The 19131-nt window shown below is 39.5% G+C and overlaps 1 protein-coding gene across 2 annotated transcripts in view; it reads right to left on the reverse strand.

The window, feature by feature from the left end:
• PLD5 (phospholipase D family member 5) overlaps nt 1-19131 on the reverse strand; it is a 203393-nt gene that overhangs the window by 143403 nt on the left and 40859 nt on the right. The window contains exon 1 of one of the 2 annotated variants that reach the window (XM_080389759.1): nt 11360-16713. The exons of the other annotated variant lie outside the window; for it this stretch is intronic. Coding sequence (XP_080245885.1) covers nt 11360-11362 — 3 coding nt within the window. The 5' untranslated portion in view covers nt 11363-16713. Of the gene's footprint in view, nt 1-11359; nt 16714-19131 lie in introns of those variants that run through there. 2 annotated transcript variants of the gene reach the window in all.

Here is a 19131-nt window from a genome sequence, read left to right on the forward strand (position 1 = left end):
ATAACCATACAGGCTGCACAGAGCAACAGTGACCATGAAGCATTGTAGCTATTTAAGCCAGATGCTTGAAGTCGGATGATGTGAATGTTCCTTCTATATTTCAATTTTCAGTCATAATAGAGCAAAGATTTGTGAAATTAAAAAGATGTCATGGATACGCTCCATTCTTATCACCTTGTTATTTTTGTTGAAGCATTTTTAATTCACAATGATTGCTAAAGAACAGCAGTATGATTCTGTCAATGATCTGCCATGATATTTAGGCTACTAACTGAAGTAGAAGGCCTGTAAACCAATTGGAAGGCAAATACAGACCTTGTTAAAAAGGCCAAGTGCTTTCTGGATGATTTTTTTAGGAATGCTTGGTGATTTGCAGCTATCAGGATTCCTGTTACACATCTATCTCAGCAAAATTCATCACCAAGACAAACTGAAGTAATAAACTTGCATATTCTGATCGGCATTTGGAAAGTGAAGCACAACAGCCAGCAATTTTAACATTTTAGACTAAACTCCCAGATTTCCCACTTCCACTTCTGATTTGTGAGTATCACCCCAGGACTTCCCACTGAAGGGTTCAGTGCCAGAACTCTTTGAAAATGCTTTTGTCTCAGCACTGAGCATGGAAAACACTGTTTAGCTCATGAGATCATCTGTCACCAGTACCAACTGCAACACAGCAGCAGGATCAAGGCTGCGATCTTGATGATGCTTTGCAGACCAAATATAGGTTTCCAGAGCCTGAATTAATCCAATTTATAGCTGCACTGTTTTCTGTGCTGGAAGGAAAATACAGGTCATTTTTCTGGACAACGCTTACACGTTTTGTTGGCAAAGGACTTGATGGTACAAGGACCCTACCTCCTCCTCCAACTGTTCCACTCTCCACCCCCCACCAAGAAAAGTTGTAGCACACTGACAAAACAGCATGAGGAAGTTTGGACTGCCACTGTCTAGGGAGCACATATTCCGTGGGCAGGCAGACTATTTCATTTGCCAGAGCTGTCAAGCCAGCCCTTTCCACAAACACTAGCTTAAGACAAAATAAAAGAAAAATTATAATAAAATGTTTTAAAAGCTGCGTGCAGAGTGCGGAAGCAAGTGCATAGTAATTAACTTGTTTCCTGGGTAACCAAGGGCAAAATGATCAAATCTGCCTGCTTAAAATTGGATTCTTAAATTTACATTTAGACATTTAAGAGTTGTACAACTTCCAGGTGTTCTGAGATGCAGCCGTTTGGCTTAACTGCACCTCTAGCAAAGTATGCAAGAGTCAGTCCACAGTTTTGGGAACATAAGTCAGTAAGATTCCTTTTTTCCAGTTGTGACTTCAGTATAAAGTGTAGAAAGGGCTTGATTTGCCCATGTGTCAACACCCACAACCTGTCAGACTCAAGCAGAAGTGACTTTTCAAAAATCTGAACAAGGTAAGACTCTAAGCATTAAGACTCGAAATGCCTGCCTATCTAAACACAGGTATTAATCCAGTCCGCTGTACTAGAGTACATAACATGAAAGGACGGCTTAAAATCCAAGTGCCGGATTTGGAGAGGAAATTAGTGGCACAAACCCAACAAGAAAGCTTGGAAAATTGCCTCTCTCATCCCTCTGCGTATGTATCTGCATTTTTTGAAAGTGACAACAGGGAAATAACACAGGTGAAGTCATCAATACCCTGCATAAACCCACTGAACAATTCCCCTCTCCATGATGAGGTCCCTGCCTTGCAAGCCTAGTATGGGTGCTCTGCATGCTTTGCCTGTCCTTTTGCCTTCCATTTGTTAGTATTAGCAAGCATGAGATCTCTGTAACAAGCTGTGCAGTAATGATATAAAAAAATCCTTAGAAATTTTATTTACCACATTAAAAATGAAATGCACACCCTGGCAGATGGGCAATCACGGAAGAGGTTTTGGACTATCTAAATCATTTTTCTTTCAGGAATAGATTAGATCTCGTGCAGTTTTCTAAACCAAGGAATCAGACATCTGGAGACCTAGTTGTTGTAGCTTAAAACTTATTTTTATACTATTTTTTTGCATCCTTCTGTGTGTGGGAGGCTGTACGCACGAGAAGAAAAAAATGGTATTAACTGGCTAATCAGTGATTTCACATTCCAAACAAAACCAATTACACATGCTTTTCTCTGGTTTGTACAACAATACCGGCCAGTTCCTGGTGTACCTTAATGAAAAGATTGGACCCCCACTAGGTATGCATTCGTCCTGGTGAGTTACAACATTATAACAGGAGTAGTATGTGCGTGTAGTTCACTAACTAGGATTCAGAAAACAACCTGCTGGGTAAAAAAGGAAATAAGAGGTTCTCCCTGCAGTTCACTCCTTTTTATTTATTTCTGAGAGAGAGAAAATACTTGCTCTAAAAATGAAAAAAGAGAAAGAAATGACAGGTGGTAAAGAAGCATCTGAATTATGTTTCAACTCTTTAAGGAACTGAGTCATGGGAATTCTCATCTTTCAAAAGAATTGAAATCTTCAGAATGTTATTCTATATGGCATTTCCTAGAAGCTTTTCTTCACTAATTTAAGCAAGAACAAACAACGCTGAATTTTAATTAACTGTCAGGTACATCAGTTTATATTCCAAGCCTCCTCCAGGAAACAACTATTTTAGAATTTAAGATAGAAGACTGTTTGTAACACAATAAATAATATGATTCTCACTGCAGCTTAGTGAGTGTCAGGCCCTAAAGGTAGTAAAAATCTTAAACTAAGCACAGTCCTTTATGTCCTACATCCATTTCCCTAGAGTATATTGTCCATTCATAAATTATGCTTTTGATTAAAAAAACCCCACATACACGTTTAGAGAACATAGCCTGAGATCACAGACAGAGCAGAAAACATACATGCCACTACTGAAAATACAAGAGACCTATGCAAGCTCAGGACAGGGTCTCCCTATCTAGGTTCTGCAGGTTTACCATATTCAACTGTAGGTCTCACTCTAACCATTAAAACCAACACCACCTGCCTTTTTTTAAAGTCAGACAGTTATATCGGTTTAAGTTATGAAATATCTTACACCTGACAGCAATTTGTCTTCATGGTTTTGGTTGGGATTTCTCTTTGAAGTGAATGCTTACTGAATGCCCCCTCCTTCCCCCAGCTGCTAAGATGCAGTCTGGGTCAAAATCTCTGCCCTGTTTCTTGTGCAAATATATATATATAAATATACATAATTTTTTTTGCACAACAATAGCAAAACATATAGCAGAACTCGCAAGAACACTCAATTCCAGTTACTATAACGTCTCTGTATAGGGCAGACAGCTGCAATATCCTAACAATTAGTCGCAAAGTTTACAGTAAAGCAACCTGGAAAGAGCCTGTCTTTAAAACAGAGAACAATTGATTAACTCCCATTTTGCAGTTACAACAACATGGATTGCACTGGGCTTTGTTTTTTAAATAATGGTTGAGGAAAGTTATGTAATAGCTTCGATCGAACACTCCCCAAAGGTAAAACTGCTGCGCCAATTCGTTTTCACCACATCCTTTCCGCCGCACTTCTTCAGTCAGGCCTGGAAGCAAAATGTTACGCAGGAGCCACTTAGCAAAGCAAAACATTCCAGCAGCCACAGGCACAGGCACGGGCAGGGTGGTGAGCACTAGCCTGTGTCCTGGCTCTCCCACCAGGGCTCCCAGCTGAGGACCAAGGCACTGAGCATCCTCAGGAGACCTGATGAATATTCCTTCGGGCAACGCTAAGAGCATAGCCCGCAACATGTGTTTTTAACCGAGAGTTTCCAGACACATCTAGGCTGTCCACTCTTGCAAACGGGTGTTATCACACACGCTACCCACAGCTTTGTTTAGAGACAGTTAAACCAAAACCCACTAAAGCCTTTTTCCTTTCACGGAAAATGGGGTAGTAGGGAGGAAGAGGAGGAACTGGAGTATTTTTTTGTCTGTTTAGGATGTGATTAATCCCAGGAAAGTCACAACACACCATACGCAGTAGTAAGCACTTGAAAGATTTAGCCCTAAGCAACTGACTCTGTTTTCATTTCTGATGTCTGAGTCACTTCTGAATTACTTTCTAAGTAGTATTTAGCAGCAGGTGAATTAATATCATCCCCTCTTCTGGACACCTTTAAAGAAACACAGGTATGATCCACAGTAGTGGCAAACATGCACACAATTTAAATTGTAGTAAATAGACCAAAAAAATCCTATGTCTCCAGGAGATTTTAATAGTTCCCATACTTCTGTGAGAGCAAATAATTTTTAAGCTATGAAACAAATCTTCACAACAGTGGCCTGTATTAGTTCTGTATTAAATTCCAGTATAATATGTCAACTAACAATTTTAATAGAAAATTTCTTTCTGAAGACACAAAGATTATTAGAAAAAAACTGTGTTGCAAATGGGAAACAAACTACTCAGAAAACCTTTAAACCACTGGTAAATGAATAACATGTACTACCATTCAGAGATGTAATTTTTCCCTGTAATTATCTATTTCTATACAGTACTTTCTCAAGCAGCATCTTGCAGGTATCTTTTACATACATGCATTTAATTATATCGTTCATGAAAAATCCTCCTACTCTCTCTCCATCACTGACTGGAAGCATATATTTTATGTGCTTCCCCACCACCGCTAACACAGATCAGAGTGAATATTTCACTAGTTTTGGACCATTAAAACGATCCACAGCAAACACACTACCTCCATAAGCTTGCACTAGGAAATCCATAAGGCTGCTACAACTGGTAAGACTATTAGGGTCATTCTACATTAACAGGAATTAGCAATCTTTCAGCCTTTATTCACCCTTTAGGTTCTTTTACAAACATTTTTACATTTCCTTTAACTAAAAAGGGACTCTAATCAACAGTGAGGGCAACTTCATTAGTAATTTTATGGAAGAGTTATAGCATTTTGGGGACTTGTGATACGCTAACCAAAAATTACTACAGACATTAATGTAACACAAAGTCATATATATTCTAAAGTATTATATAATAAACTTCCTTCTATAACACAGTCAAAATTTTGCATGCTCTCTCTTATGATGCATGGCATCAAAACTAGTTTCTTCAGTTAGATTGTTTGCATTTGCCATGACTTCAAGGAGTTTTTGGGGTTTTTTTTGAGATTGATACAGCAGAAAGGTTCATGTTTATCCTGTTACACTCTTCAGATTTGTTTTTTTCCAAGCACTTAACTATATATGCATGCGGCATATTAGATTGCAGTACTGCTCCCTATATGAAGTAAAATACCTAAATACACATTTGGTAGAAGTTATAAATATTAACCCTGTAGAGATGGTGTTGGTTCGTTGGAGTTGTTTTCTTCAAAGGGAAGAACAAACAATGCATTTGTGCAATGACCCACTCCGCAAGCGCTGTTATTGCCAGCATCAGGGGGATGAACTGCTGTCACCTTAGAGCATGTGTTCTTAATCCATCCAAAACTACATCCATAGTAACAGTCTTCTAGTATTTTTATTTTTTTTTTACCTTTCAACTAACACTTAACCTAAAATTGACTGCCTCCTTTCTTGACACCTAGCAATACAGCAATTACCTGTCAACTCCAAACCCATCAAAACCACTAAGACAAAAGATTCTTTCAGGACTCAATCTTTCAAGCTCTTCTGCGACATCCTAGGAGCCCAAACTGAGCAATTAGCTTTGGATGATGAATACACAAATGACCTTGAAACAGAAGATATACACGAGGTGCGGCCAGAGATGAGGGAGCTCCCCATCACTTGCTGGCTACAGGACCACACCAGCAACGAGGGGCTGAGGAAACACAGTCCGCAGCCAGCCCAAGTGCACAAAGAGGATGCAGCTGACTACAAGCATCATTTCATGACAGTCCCTGCAGCAAACAGATGCTAGCAGAGACCTTAATATATTCTGCCTATACCGTTCCTAGTGTCTTGCATTCATCTCTCACACAGAACTCATTTTCTCATGCTTTGCACGTGCAAGGAAACCAATTTTGTCTCTACCTGTGCTGTAGTGGAAGAATTAGTAGATGCAAGTGCTGCTTTTGTGATCAATCCTCTGTAACAGCAGAATGAAGAGTAGGAAAAAAAAAAAGATTTCTTTTTAACTTGCCTATCAGTTTTGAGAATCCTACAAAGAGAAAAATAAGAAAATGAACAGTAGTGCATGCAAGTTTAGTAGAGTCAGAAAAGAACCTAACAGTTTAACAGGACCTTTTGATCATGGAGTTTTTCAGCACTCCCTAAAATGAGTCCCTTCTATTTCTCCAATTAAAAGAAAAAAAAAAGAAAAAAAAAGAGAAAGAAAAAAATATGATAAACATTTCTTTTTCTGGCATAAATTTTGCAGGCCAGTTTGAGTCAATGTAAGATACTTCACTCTTACCTGAATGGGCCAGAGGTCCACAGAGTAGTAGCTCTTTGATTATTCAAAACCCAAGGGCTCAGACAGCGTGCTTGGGCCAAATCAAGTATATATTCTTCCAAAACTTTCTCTCCAGAACTAATGCTGATAATTACTCAGAAAGGATCACAACAAAAACTAATAAAAGTATTGCCAGGGAAAAAGTTAAATCAGAAGCGTAGTCCTGCAGCATCCTCCTCCTTGCCATTTTTCCCAAATGAATGTTCGGTCTCAGCCATGACCTGGCCAAATAAATACCCATTGTATGGCCAAATGGGAGTTGTCCCTGCTGCTGGATACCTGCATGTCCAGTCAGAGGAAGGGACAGGTCAACAGCCTCCAGCCTGCTAACCTGACATGTGCACCCCTCCTACCCTGTGACAGGAAGAGTTATCACACTATGGGATCAAAGACACATCCCACTGCAAAAGTGGGGAAAAGGCTGCAACACGTGGTCTGGGAACACCTCTGAGCTACCCAAAAGGTTAGCACTATTGAGTTAAAGCCATGACTACTAAGTAAGCCATCCTGCTATGGCAATGGGGGAAGAAGTGCTGTGGGTTTCAACACAGGATTTATCTACCCTTGTCAACGGAATAAGAATCTACACCAGAGGCTGCCAACCTTCCGCTGCAAGTCTCATTCCAAAACCTTAGATCCAAAAAAGCTTTAGTCATATACCTGAGGTATATCTTGGTAAGCAGAGGGGAAGCGGAGCCTCTGGCACAGTTCCAGGGGAGCAGACAGCACTCACCTCTGAGTTTTCCAATTCATTATTAGATGATACAATAGGGCTGACCAGGCAGCTGTATCCCCAGGTGGCACAGCAACATTGGAAATAAGATGTTCTTGACCACACATTTACAATAGTCTGAAAACTCAGGTGCAAGATCTAGAGAATTCCTTTAGAGATGGTAGCTTCCCATCTCCACTCTATGTAGAGGAGCAAGTTTGGAAATCCAGCCAAACCGTGCATCATGTCTCCCATCACATATTAAGCAGCCTTAGTTCTGACTGGAGCACGCTCCTTATACAAGCACTAGAAACACATCCTTCAGGGCACAACTCCATAACCGGCTCTTCTTACATCTGCACACTATCAACTGGTTGTAAAGTTGTCAGTACCCTTTTGTCTTCTCAAAACCTTTTTTTGTGTACAAGGTCCACAGTAAGCCTCAACCTTAATATTCAGTATTCTCCATATGGTCATGAAGTGTAAGATGACTTACGTGTGGCAAAACATCACGTTCCTACGACAGTCACAAGATACATGGGCAACAGAATTTTGTCCCGATATTTCAAAACACTGCAAATCCCGCAATACAAACATTAACCAGATGCAGAAAAATATATATTATCCAGCCACCTTCTCACTTTAGCTGTGTTTCCCAGGAAGCTGCTCTCATCAATTATTTCACCTAAAGACCAGACTGACCTTTTTCCCCTGCCTTCATTTTCCCCAACCTTCGCTTCTGATGGCATGGCAGGATAAAAGCCAGAAGGACAGACTAATGCTAAAAGCATCCCTTTTTAATACTTTCTTTGTATATCACATGGGTGAAGGAATAAAACCCTGTCTTGAACACAGATGCAGCAGGCATGCTAATACATTATGTAAACTACAGCAAATAATTTATAACTTCCTGACAGCAACTCATTTGAAGTTATACTGGCAGTGTAATGGTACCGTTTACAAGATGGATTTCAGTGAGCAAAACCTGAGCTACAGAGTATATTGACGATGAATCAGAAAGAAAATGGCTTAAAACCCAATAATCCTCCACCACCAAAAAACTACTCCAGGTTAGGTATCCTTGCATAAACCTTGCTTGCTGATCATTTTTTGTTCACTGAAAGTATTTAGGCTCCATAAACATGGATGCTGAGATTTCAAAACACAAGCCTACTTCATTATGAATAAACTCTAATATATATCTGGAATTATTCCAGCACTACATTTCAATTAAAGGTCAAAGGGGTTATCTTTGTCCTTCACAAACAATATTTCTGGAGCACGCAGGAGTGGATTTCACTCTGGACTGGTGCACAGACTCACTGGTGTGGTAAACAGCCTGTCACACAGCCATGACACGTCACGAGATGCCAAAAGTTAGTTGAGACATACAAGTCGGTACCAAACAAAGACACAAACCCCATAATTTCACCGAAGTTGTACTGCATCAGATTTCTGCTGGCTAAACCCTTCAATACTTTTTCAGCAGTAGTATTATGAGAACCAGCATGACTACAACTGAGTGTACAAACTCTATGTTTTGCCAAATAATCGGCAGGAAAACAAAGGAACAAACTAAAAATGTAAAATTTGAGAATATTATTAAGTCTTGAATAAACTTCATAGCAGATAGAAAGCTATTTTCCTTTCCCTAAACATACTTTGTATTACAGATAAACTACATAGCTTACATATTTATATACCTTTTTAAATACAGGATTACATTTTCAGGCAGATTATCAGACTTCCATTTAGTCACTGGGATTAAAAAAAAAAAAAGTCTTTAAACTAAATTCTTTTGGATGAATCATGTATCCAATTGTTGAATAGGCTCTTTTAAATTTTGCACCAGAAGACACTTAAAACAAACTTTGCCATACCCAGCATCTCTTGCACTAATCCTAGATGATACTTTATTAGAATTTAGCACTACAATATTCATGTTTACAACTTTTCAGTTTTTCAGGTAAGGCTGGTACGCTATTTGTAATATTACTTTTGTTCCTTTAGACTTATTAAAAAAAAAATCACTTTGAATAATAAAACCTGGGTATCTAAAGTATTTTAGAGCTTGAAATTCTGACCTCTTTAAGACCATTTAGTATTTACATTCTGAAAGAAACTGTATCCGTTTAAGATGGTAACAGACTCTGCCATCTATTACATAGCTGATTACCACTAAGGTAGTCTAGAGGTGGCTCTCTTTTTTTTTTATGCCCCCCCCCCCCCCCCCCTTTTTTCCTCCCTTCAACAACACATGCAAGACCTTGCCCAGGCAATCAAAATTGAAATTGTGACCTTGTCTTGTCACCTTGTGACCTGTCTGCACTAGTTACCTAACTAATCCATGTCAAGCAGGACACAACACAAGTTTAATTTGGCTTAAACTCTATCAAGTATGTGGCAGACATGAATGTTATGTTTCTAGAAGGAAATGTTTCCTTAGTTCCTATAAAAGCAAGTTAAGGAAATCACACACCTGGAAATATATATAAGCTCATTTGTTATTAGTTAAGTTCTGTGTTTACAATAGGGAAAAGCAGTCAGATCTCCAATAGTTTTCTGTATTAAAATTTAGATACAGGATAATACTAACTGTGAACACATTATTTTCTCACAAGAAACAACAACATATTGAAGTCTTTTCAGTACCACAGTAGTGTTTAATGGATACCAACATTGGGGTTTTTTTTGTCAAGAAAATAGTAATAACAACAAACAACAACAACACTACTAATAATCACCATGTTATAGATTCATACTAAACATCTTTCAAAGAACCTTACAGCCTGGTTGCCTTCAATTATTGATTTTGTCATCTGTGCTGCATGTTGAGAAGGAAAACAGAAATCTTTAACACATCAAAGTGTGTTTACAGTTATAACCTGGAATATATAGGTCAAGATAACACATTTTACTATCTACTGTACTTCAGTATCTTATTTCTTGCCAATCAGTGAAAACATTTAGAAAAGATCAGAAAGCATTCAGTGATAGTTTTAGTTCTTGCATTCTAATTCTCATACTGCTGAGCAACAACAAATACACAAGATAGATAAAAAAATACCAAATCAGACACAATTTCACATCTGCAGTACACTTTTCAAACTCCCATAGTTGCTCTTTTAAAAATCTCCTCTTCCATTTGAATCACAAAGAGAATAATTTCCCACACATCAGCTGGGCTGTCAAGTAAGCATATTTCAGTACTCAGACTTATTTAGTAATTTGTTTTCCTTTCACTCTGATGTACTGTAACTTCATAATCAATGTATTCCTGGACTTGGTATGCACTTAAAATGAATGGCTGAGTTCCCACAAAGGAGATTGAAATATGTATCAAGCCCAATTAAAAAAAAAGAAAAAAAAAAAAAAAACGTCCTGACAATGAGTCTTGGGAGTAAACACTAAGATTTGCATTCCACACACCCTCCCCCCCAATTCTTTCATAGGTAGAAAACTGCCAACAAGGATATTTTTATTGTATCTTCAGGCATTGTGTAAACTACTAATAGCATTGGTATCAATATACAGTAATTTCAGATTTTATATTTATGTGGTTTATATTCTACTTCTATTGTTTTAATAGTTAGGTCAGAACATTTGAATCGTTACAAAGAATAAAATCACTATCCTAAAAAGTTTTCCTTGGTTATTTTTCCTGTTGAACAACTACACTAGGGAAACACAATGTGACTAACAGGTCTTGATGGATTGAAAATCCAGAAAAATAAGAACTTCATAGCTCCCTAAAAGTCAAAGGTATGTACTAAGCATCTCTGCTGCTTTCTACAAAACAAAACCCCAAAGCCCCAAGAAAAACCAACACAAGAAAAAATATAAGCATACAGCCTGCATAAATGATCAGCACAGGTTTATTTATATTTATTTGTATTAAGTCTGTGTTGGTGGTTATTACCAATTATTTTAAAAGCCCATGCAGCTGTCCTTCTGCAATAAAACAAGTAGACAAGCTTACATTTCATATCAAATTCTCATCAGCAGCGTTTCCGAATTTTAAAAGATTTTATATAAGCTGCACATGTTCAGAGCCAAAGATATTTGTCACCAACTTGCTTTGCTGATCTCTTCCAGCAAAACATTGATAATGCCACTGTGTCTTACACAGATTTCTTGGTTTAAATGCTGATCCCTACTCATTTCATCATCATCTTTTAAACAGCCTTTTCAAAGTAATAATTTAGATCTGGTAAAAAGTAAAGAGCATCTTACCATTCTGATCCAATATTTTCCCCGTCTCTGGAGTCCAGCAGCAAGGAGCTGTTGCTGTTGTACTGCTTACTAGAGACACTGGAGGCTTTGGAAGCAGAGAATGTTTTATGTGGTTAAAATGTATCACCACTGATTATATTTCAGTCCCTCAGTTCCTAGCCTTGATGCTCTGGAAATCAGCCAATCCAAGCGATAGAGGTTTGCAACAAGAAGTTGCAGAATTTTCACAGCAAATGCTTCATGGAAATGTTTTGCTTCTTGATACTTGGTTTTTATATCCACTAAATGTTAAAATAAATCCTGGCTCCCTCTTCCCTCCTCCTCTTTTTTTTTTTTCTTTTTTTTTTTTCTCCTTCTTTTCCCCAAAATGAGATTCATATATTGTTCACAAGGGACTTTAGCACTTGCTACAGCTAGGCACAGTGCAGAAAGGCATCATGCCAGATTACGCATACATCTCTGCCAAGGTACCTGAATTTTGTCTTGCAACACACCCTGTTATTCCAAACATGGATCTTACTAAGCCAAAGCTCCTAACTTTGCCAAAATACACAGTGTTTATGTGAGGCAGCCAAATGCCCCTTCAGATTAAGTAACAGCATCTTTTAGTTGCAAAGTGGTTGCTCTCCACTTTAAAAAGAAAAAAAAAAAAAAACCAACACAGAAAAAACCCACAAAAAAACCAAAACACAAAAAAACCACACCAACCCTCAAAAAACACTTTTTTCCTCATGAAGACAAGGTGGTATGTTCCAAAAGGGATGAAATGATCAACTGGCACTTCTACATGCTTCTACCCCCACCCCTCTCAAAAATACACACCACAGAAAATCTCTCTGCAATGCCCTAACTATCATTAATTAGTTAATATTATAACTGTCTTAATGTTCTCAGTGACAACCCAGCATGCTGCTGTGCTGCGTGTAATACAAAAATAAAATAAAAAAAAAAGAACAAAGAAAATCCTGACTCAATAGACCTTCCCATCATAGAACACAGTAAGAGATGACAAAGAAGGGGGCAGAAGGAACCAAATCAGACAATACTGGCTAGTTTGACAGGTACTTAAGAGTAATAACCCAGAAACCTGACTATTTCCAAGCTTTTGGGGCAACACAATAAAGCAGTTTTAAAGAAAGGGTCATCAGGTAGCCATGCAGAATACCTTGGAGATGCTTTCAAAGAGAAAGCATATTATTGTACTAAGACAGCACAAGACTGAGCCTGAAATTTTAATGAATGAGTTAAAGAGGACAGAATGATGCTTCTGTAATGACTGAGAGTTTGCAAAGGTCTAGAAAAGTTAAGACCATGTTCTGTGCAAGGAAGGAAAAGAAATTCAGAAGAGATGCTCATAGTTTGCTTCTGTTTGCAACAGGATACAGTAAAGATCTTCAGCAAACCTATTTGAAAGGGTATGAGAGTGCAGGACTGACCTGAAGAAAGCAAAGGAAAGGACATTGGACTAATTGGCAAGCTTGTTTAAAGGGTGAAGAAGAGTTGGAACAAAGTTTTGATTGTTTGTTAAAACAGCAATGAACTGATTTTAAGAAACCATACAGAGAAATAAGATCTAGTCATCCATAACACTATGTTGTTTCTGAACTTAGAGGAAGAACAAAGCAATAAAGGAGACACAGACGTTATGGACATCATGGTAAGATTACATTGTTTTCCAGAGTGCCAAGGAAGCAGCAGTAGGGGAGCCTACAGGAGGTCTGGTTTAGCCATGCTGAGCTGTTGATACCTAGTTGAATAGCCACAAGAAGTTATTTTTAGTTCTGGTTGACGAAGAAAGGCCTGCAGTAAAGAAATTCATTTCCAAGCCATCATGGCAAAGATTAATGTGATTTGTATTTACAGATGAGATTCTCTGATGTAAATAAAAGAAACGGACCACAGTTCAACAATAACAAATGCAGCAAGATGGAGTGGAAAGGCATTGAAAGAGTGATAACGAAGGTAGGAGGGAAAAATGAAGCAAAACAGGTTCTATGAAACCAAGCGAGAGAAAATTCCAGGAAGAAAACGGACAATGGTATACAAGGTAGCTTACAGGATAAGGACAATCAGTACAGAGCCCTGGTTTCGCTGTTGACCAGAAAGCTGTCTGCAGAGCCTTTGCCTGGAGCAGTTTCAGCATCATGGAGGAGCAGGACACTTGGGAGGTCCCCAGGGCCACACCAGAACTAGCAGGGACAGTAAACAAGTCACACAGCCACTTTAGCCAGGCTGCTGATGGGATTCTCATCAGAGAGGCTCCGCGGGTAATATCACTGAGACACACCTGGCAAGTCCGTGACAGTTCAATTGCGATGAATCAGGCTTCGGAGGACTGGCTCTTTCTAAGAGGTAGAAAAACATTTCCATCAGAATGTTTTCAGCCATCCTGCTAGTCTGTACAAACCTTTCCTGCAATCCCTGAATTTTCTGGAACCCTTATATTCGCAAAAAGATACCTGCTGGGATAGTGATCAGGTGCTGAATATGAAGACATGCAGTCAAGTGTTACCCCGGTATGTTTCTACACAAAGCGTGTATGGAATAGGGTGATATGGCCCTATGCATCCATGCAAACAATTTTCCACTCTGCCTTTCAGTCAGTGAAGCCAGGATGCTGCTATTTTTGACCGAACAGCTAAGAATTAATTGAACGCATACGAATTTCAGAATGAATTCTGGCATGGTCTTCTCATATTTTAAATACACACCTCCCAAATTCAAGTGTAAATATCACCTCCTAAATTCAACTAAAAAACATCTCTAAACAGAACAAGTGTTATCAATACAACCGTAGAGTCAGAAAAAAATAATCATTCAAGTTAACTGACCAACTTTAGCATTAGCACTCTTGCTTCAAAAGAAGTCCACCTTTTTCATTTACTTTAAACTCATTCCAGCAGACACAGGTGCACACACACAGAAAAAGTAGTGACACTAAGGGAAAGAATTGACTGCCGGTATAACTGCAATAGTTGAAATGTGAACTTCAACTTTTACATCTACGTAAGACTTAAAGATTAAATCCTTTTTTTTTTCCTTTTTTTTTTTTTTTGTCTTCAAATCTTAAAGCATTCACAGGCAAACGGAACTTAAATGTTCTTGACAGGTCTAGGATCTCTCCTCTTTATAGGAGGAAACCATCTTCCCATCTTCCTCCCAGTTTTGAGCTAAAGCACTTAATGTAATCCTTGCTGACTGCTACAACCCTCTCATGCAGGGGCAGCTATACATTGCCAGACAGGTTAACTGCCATCAGAAGCCCCATGCTTCACAGGGTATTTCAAAAATAAAAAGCAAGCTTTCAAAGCCATCTGGTCCCATTCTTTAGGCACCTGTAAAAATGTAGCTAGCAGGCCACATACTTTAAATGCTTATTTAGTTTTTCTTAAACAATGACATAAGGAAGTCTTTGAATGCTCTAAATGATCAAGGAACACACAAGGCTGAAAAACTGAAGTTGGATTAAAAGTAACCTATTTTGGTGATGAAAATAACTTGCATTGCCAGATCTACTCAGTTTCACACATGCATGTTCTTTGCAGCACGGAAACTCTTCACACTAGAGCCCTCAATCTGCAACAGTTGAACAGCTGCATTAAGAGGTACCAAACGTAAAGCTATTGATCAAAGAACTGGATTTTTGCCCTGGTAGGATTTCTTTTATTTTGGCATTCGATTGCTGCCTGAAAAGAGGATCAAAAAATAAGGTATTTCAATTTTTCATTAAATGAAAAGTCCTAACACATTTAAACGCAGAGTTGTTGAGTCATTTTGGATTTGCTTGAGCTGCCACAAAGCCCAAAGGATATGCAGTTATGGCTTTCTTGGGGCAATCCATAAGTCTGCCCAAATTGTCCCTAGCATTATGAAGCGCAATCTCTCCCCATAGGCTGTAATAAATCATGAAAAGATACATGAACAGCTTGCTATAAATAGTTAAAAATAAATCACAGCTCTACTGAGTAATAAGACAAAAGCATGCAATGTTATTTGACTTCACAGAACAAAGAGGTGACGTATGTCTGCAGGAATTTAAAAGTCAGCAAACCAAAACAGACACAAAACCTCAGACACCTACACAAAATAGCAAATTTATCAACAAAAAATTTTGAATTTTTTAATAAACTGATATTTCATAAAGTACATTATTTTTTCCGTTCCTTCTCCAAAATTTTCACTCTCAGAAAAGGTCTAAATCCATCAAGATAGTTGGGATCTATACACAAAAATAACATGCACTTTCTCATTTTAAGAACATCAGAAATGGGAAAGCAGTAAACCAGGACAGAACACAGTAAGATTTTTCAAGGTCTTAAGGCACCCAAGTAGCTTAAAAGCCAAGCCTGGATACTTTCAGTATGGAGTTTAACCTCCCTTGGCCACGTGAACTTGAACAACAAAATTCTGAATTTTATTGTTACAGGCTTAGAGCAAACAGAAACGCTCTTGAAAAGTACCGTGATAACAGACAGCTGGCTATGCAGGACAGGAGGATGGGAACGGCAGTGAGTCTTGCTGTGCTTTCTGTCTTTCCATGTAGACATCTGGCATGTGACCAGAGCCACAAGACCTACTACTCTGTGGGAGCCAGAACTGTATTCCTGTTCTATTTTACTGTGGCATTATTTTCATACAACAAATGTCAAGGCTACACCTCAGAGAGCATCTCCTCCATTCGCTTGTGTCTTTTCACCAGGCCCATTATTCCAAGATAACCTTTCTCTAACATCCTGTCAGCTTGTTTATATTTCAGCTGCTATTATCCCAACTTTTTTTTCAGCATCAAGTTGTTGTCTCCTTGAAAAAGAAAGACCCTTTCCAGCACAGTCATGAAGAAGTATGTCTGAAGTGCAGTCTCAGCATAAAGTGTTGCGCTTCTTCATGCTAAAGAAGTCAACTGAATACATGCTGAGGAACAGAAAAATTCTCCATTCCTTCAAAAATCTAACTAGCACAGGAACTCCAAAGCCAAATGACACAACTAAAAATGTCAGTATTATTTTTTCAGTGCTCATCAGTTCCATTGGCGACATGGGAAAGCAACCAAATTGGCAGGAAAAAAGATGTTGCTGGAAAGAGGGGTGGGGGAAGAGGGGAATAAGGCGGTGGGGGGCAGGGGGCAGAAGAGCAAGGTATCTCAGTCTGGTCCCTCTTCAAGGCTCACTGGTTCTACAAATCAATAGCTAGCACAAAAAACAACCACCAGCACCACCAAAAAGATATCACCACCTAGTCTATTACTCTTCCATACATACAGCAGTATTTCACCTTGCAAGGAGCTTTACCAAAATCTTACGTATAAGTTACATCCTGACCCTCCTCTCACTCATACAATTCATACACTACTGTCAGTGAGATACAAAAGCACAGCCTCAAATACTTCAAATGATGTTCTGAAGCAAAAATAGCGGATTAAAAAGTTCTACTGGCCTTGCAGGAAAGAAAACTTATGGAAAATTCTGCTTGTAGAGATTAGAACCTCACATCAGAAGGAATGTAATTTCAAATCAGTGGAAATACATTCAGATGTTACAAAACTGGTACAGCATGTACAGAATAGAAGAGGCTACTTAGCAATTAAGACTCCACTCAGGAGTAGCCAAAGGTTGAAACAAGGCCCTGAATGTTCAGCTCTCTTGCAAAGACTGCGGGCATCACCCAGAACCTAAACTGATGTGCCAGCTCACAGATCATAACTGGAGCATGACATTGTCCATGGCAGGTGCCAGCTATTTAAATGGGCAGTACCAATACACAAAGGGTGACAGGATCGCACTGCCATCAAGACCAAACATTGCTTACCAGTTTGAAAGAAATATTTCAGTATTATTTTGTGAAGGGCCGAAAGTGTGAGTTACAGGTAAGAATACTTGCAAAAGAAATGCCATCACACTAAAGACTTTTTTTTTTTTTTTTTTTTTTAAAAAAAAAAAAAAGGAAGAGGGGGGGAAGGGCAACAAAGCCTTCTTATCTTTTAGATGCAGCTGAAAAAACATTTGAGTGCTGCCTCCCAGAGTCCAGCTGCCTGGAAACAATTTTTTCTGTTTTGCTGCAGTACACCGATCCAGTGTCCAAGGAAACAATCTCCAAGGGCTGGGAAGCAATAACTAGATTCTCTGCTTCTGCCAACCATTGTACCGAGGGCGTCACACGGGATCACCCCAGCTCGAGCTACACACAACAGCACGGCCAGCTAACAGCTCCAAAGCAGCCCTGCCTCCGTCTCTCTCTCTCATACGCATCCGAATGCCTGCCCGCACAACTCCGTGAAGGAAAGCAGTTCATAAGCCCCTCTTTCCCCACAGGCCCCAGGACTGCTGCACAGAGCCTACGCCTCCCACCACTCCTCCACCTGGAGCAGTCAGGTGGGCTACAAGAGCCTCTCGGGCACCCTGGGGAGACCGCTGGGGGAGGAGAGGCACAGGGGAGCGGGGCAGAGCTGCACCGAGCGGGTGGGCAACTTCCACCGCCTGTCATCAACAGAGGCGACCGCGGTGCTGCTGCGCAAGCCGAGACCAGCACAGCATTTCTTGGTCTAACCACTGAAATGAGCACACAACTCTAATCATATTCTAAGGCAAGAAGCAGATGTTTAAGGAGTCCCATTTAAAGAAGTTTAGGGTTTAGCCTTGTATTTTGAACACTAATCATAGATCACTATTTTGCAAGCTTACAGACTACCCACAGCAAGCATCCTTCCATCACAAAGTAAATCGAGGTGTTTCTAAAAAAGCCAGAAACAAAGAGTATGATCCTACTTTTTTAGCCAAAGGGGGGGGGGGGGGGGGGGGGGGAAGATTGCCTCTTTTCATATACATTAGCGAAGATGGGACACAGCCTTTTAATACTGCAATTGCTATCAGTGTAATACCTCACCAGCAAACAAACTGTTTCTGTCACTGAGCAGTACGGCTAACAGAACAGTCTTTTCCCCAGTAACTTCCATTGCTAAAGAAACACTTGCCCATGCTCAAAATGGGAAGAAGAGCCGTAAGAGTCGATATAAATCGGCGCATCTCGTGTTCGCGTGGCTTTCGTGCGACGCCTGCCAGGCGCCCGCTCTTCCCCTGCCTGTCGCCACGAGGGGGGAGTACAGCATTGCTGCGCAGCCCAGCAACATCATCCCAGAAATAGAGCGTGCAGCGGCGCATCCTCATCTTAGAACAGCCACCTGAATTAACTTCTTCAAGCTAAGCAAGAAGGATCTCAATATACGCTACTGAGTACTTAATAAGGCAGATTTTTATACAAAAAGCCTATGTAATGTATACACTGAAAACCAGCCAATTTTCAAAACAGCTAATCATTACACATACATTAGTATTTGGCCTCCTACACAACATTAGCTATGTTGATGTAATTCAGTTTCGTTTCCACGTGAAATTACACTTAATATAATTTTCCTAGATTATAAAAGACATTTAATTCTGCTGCAGTACTCTGCTTAACCCAGTCTCAAACCTGCATAGAAAAGGAAAGAAATGGCAGAAAGATCAAAGTTGCTACCACTAAGCTGAAAACTGAAGCAAAAGTGTAGAAATGGAGCAGCACCCAAGATCTTCAGGGCTTGGAGTGACTGACCTCAGGGCTACTTTAGGTAAGGGTGACCTACATCTAATGGACTTCCTTGATGATGCCCACCTCCAAAACTGTCCTCAGAAAGCCAGTGCCCGATACAGAGATACACACTGGAGAGGGACAGCTCTGGAAAACTCCAGACAAAATACAGAGGCACAGCAGAGTATGTTACACGGACAAAGTCATATGGA

The sequence above is a fragment of the Falco punctatus genome (assembly GCF_963210335.1).
Source record: "Falco punctatus genome assembly, chromosome: 5".
Classification (NCBI taxonomy): domain Eukaryota; kingdom Metazoa; phylum Chordata; class Aves; order Falconiformes; family Falconidae; genus Falco; species Falco punctatus.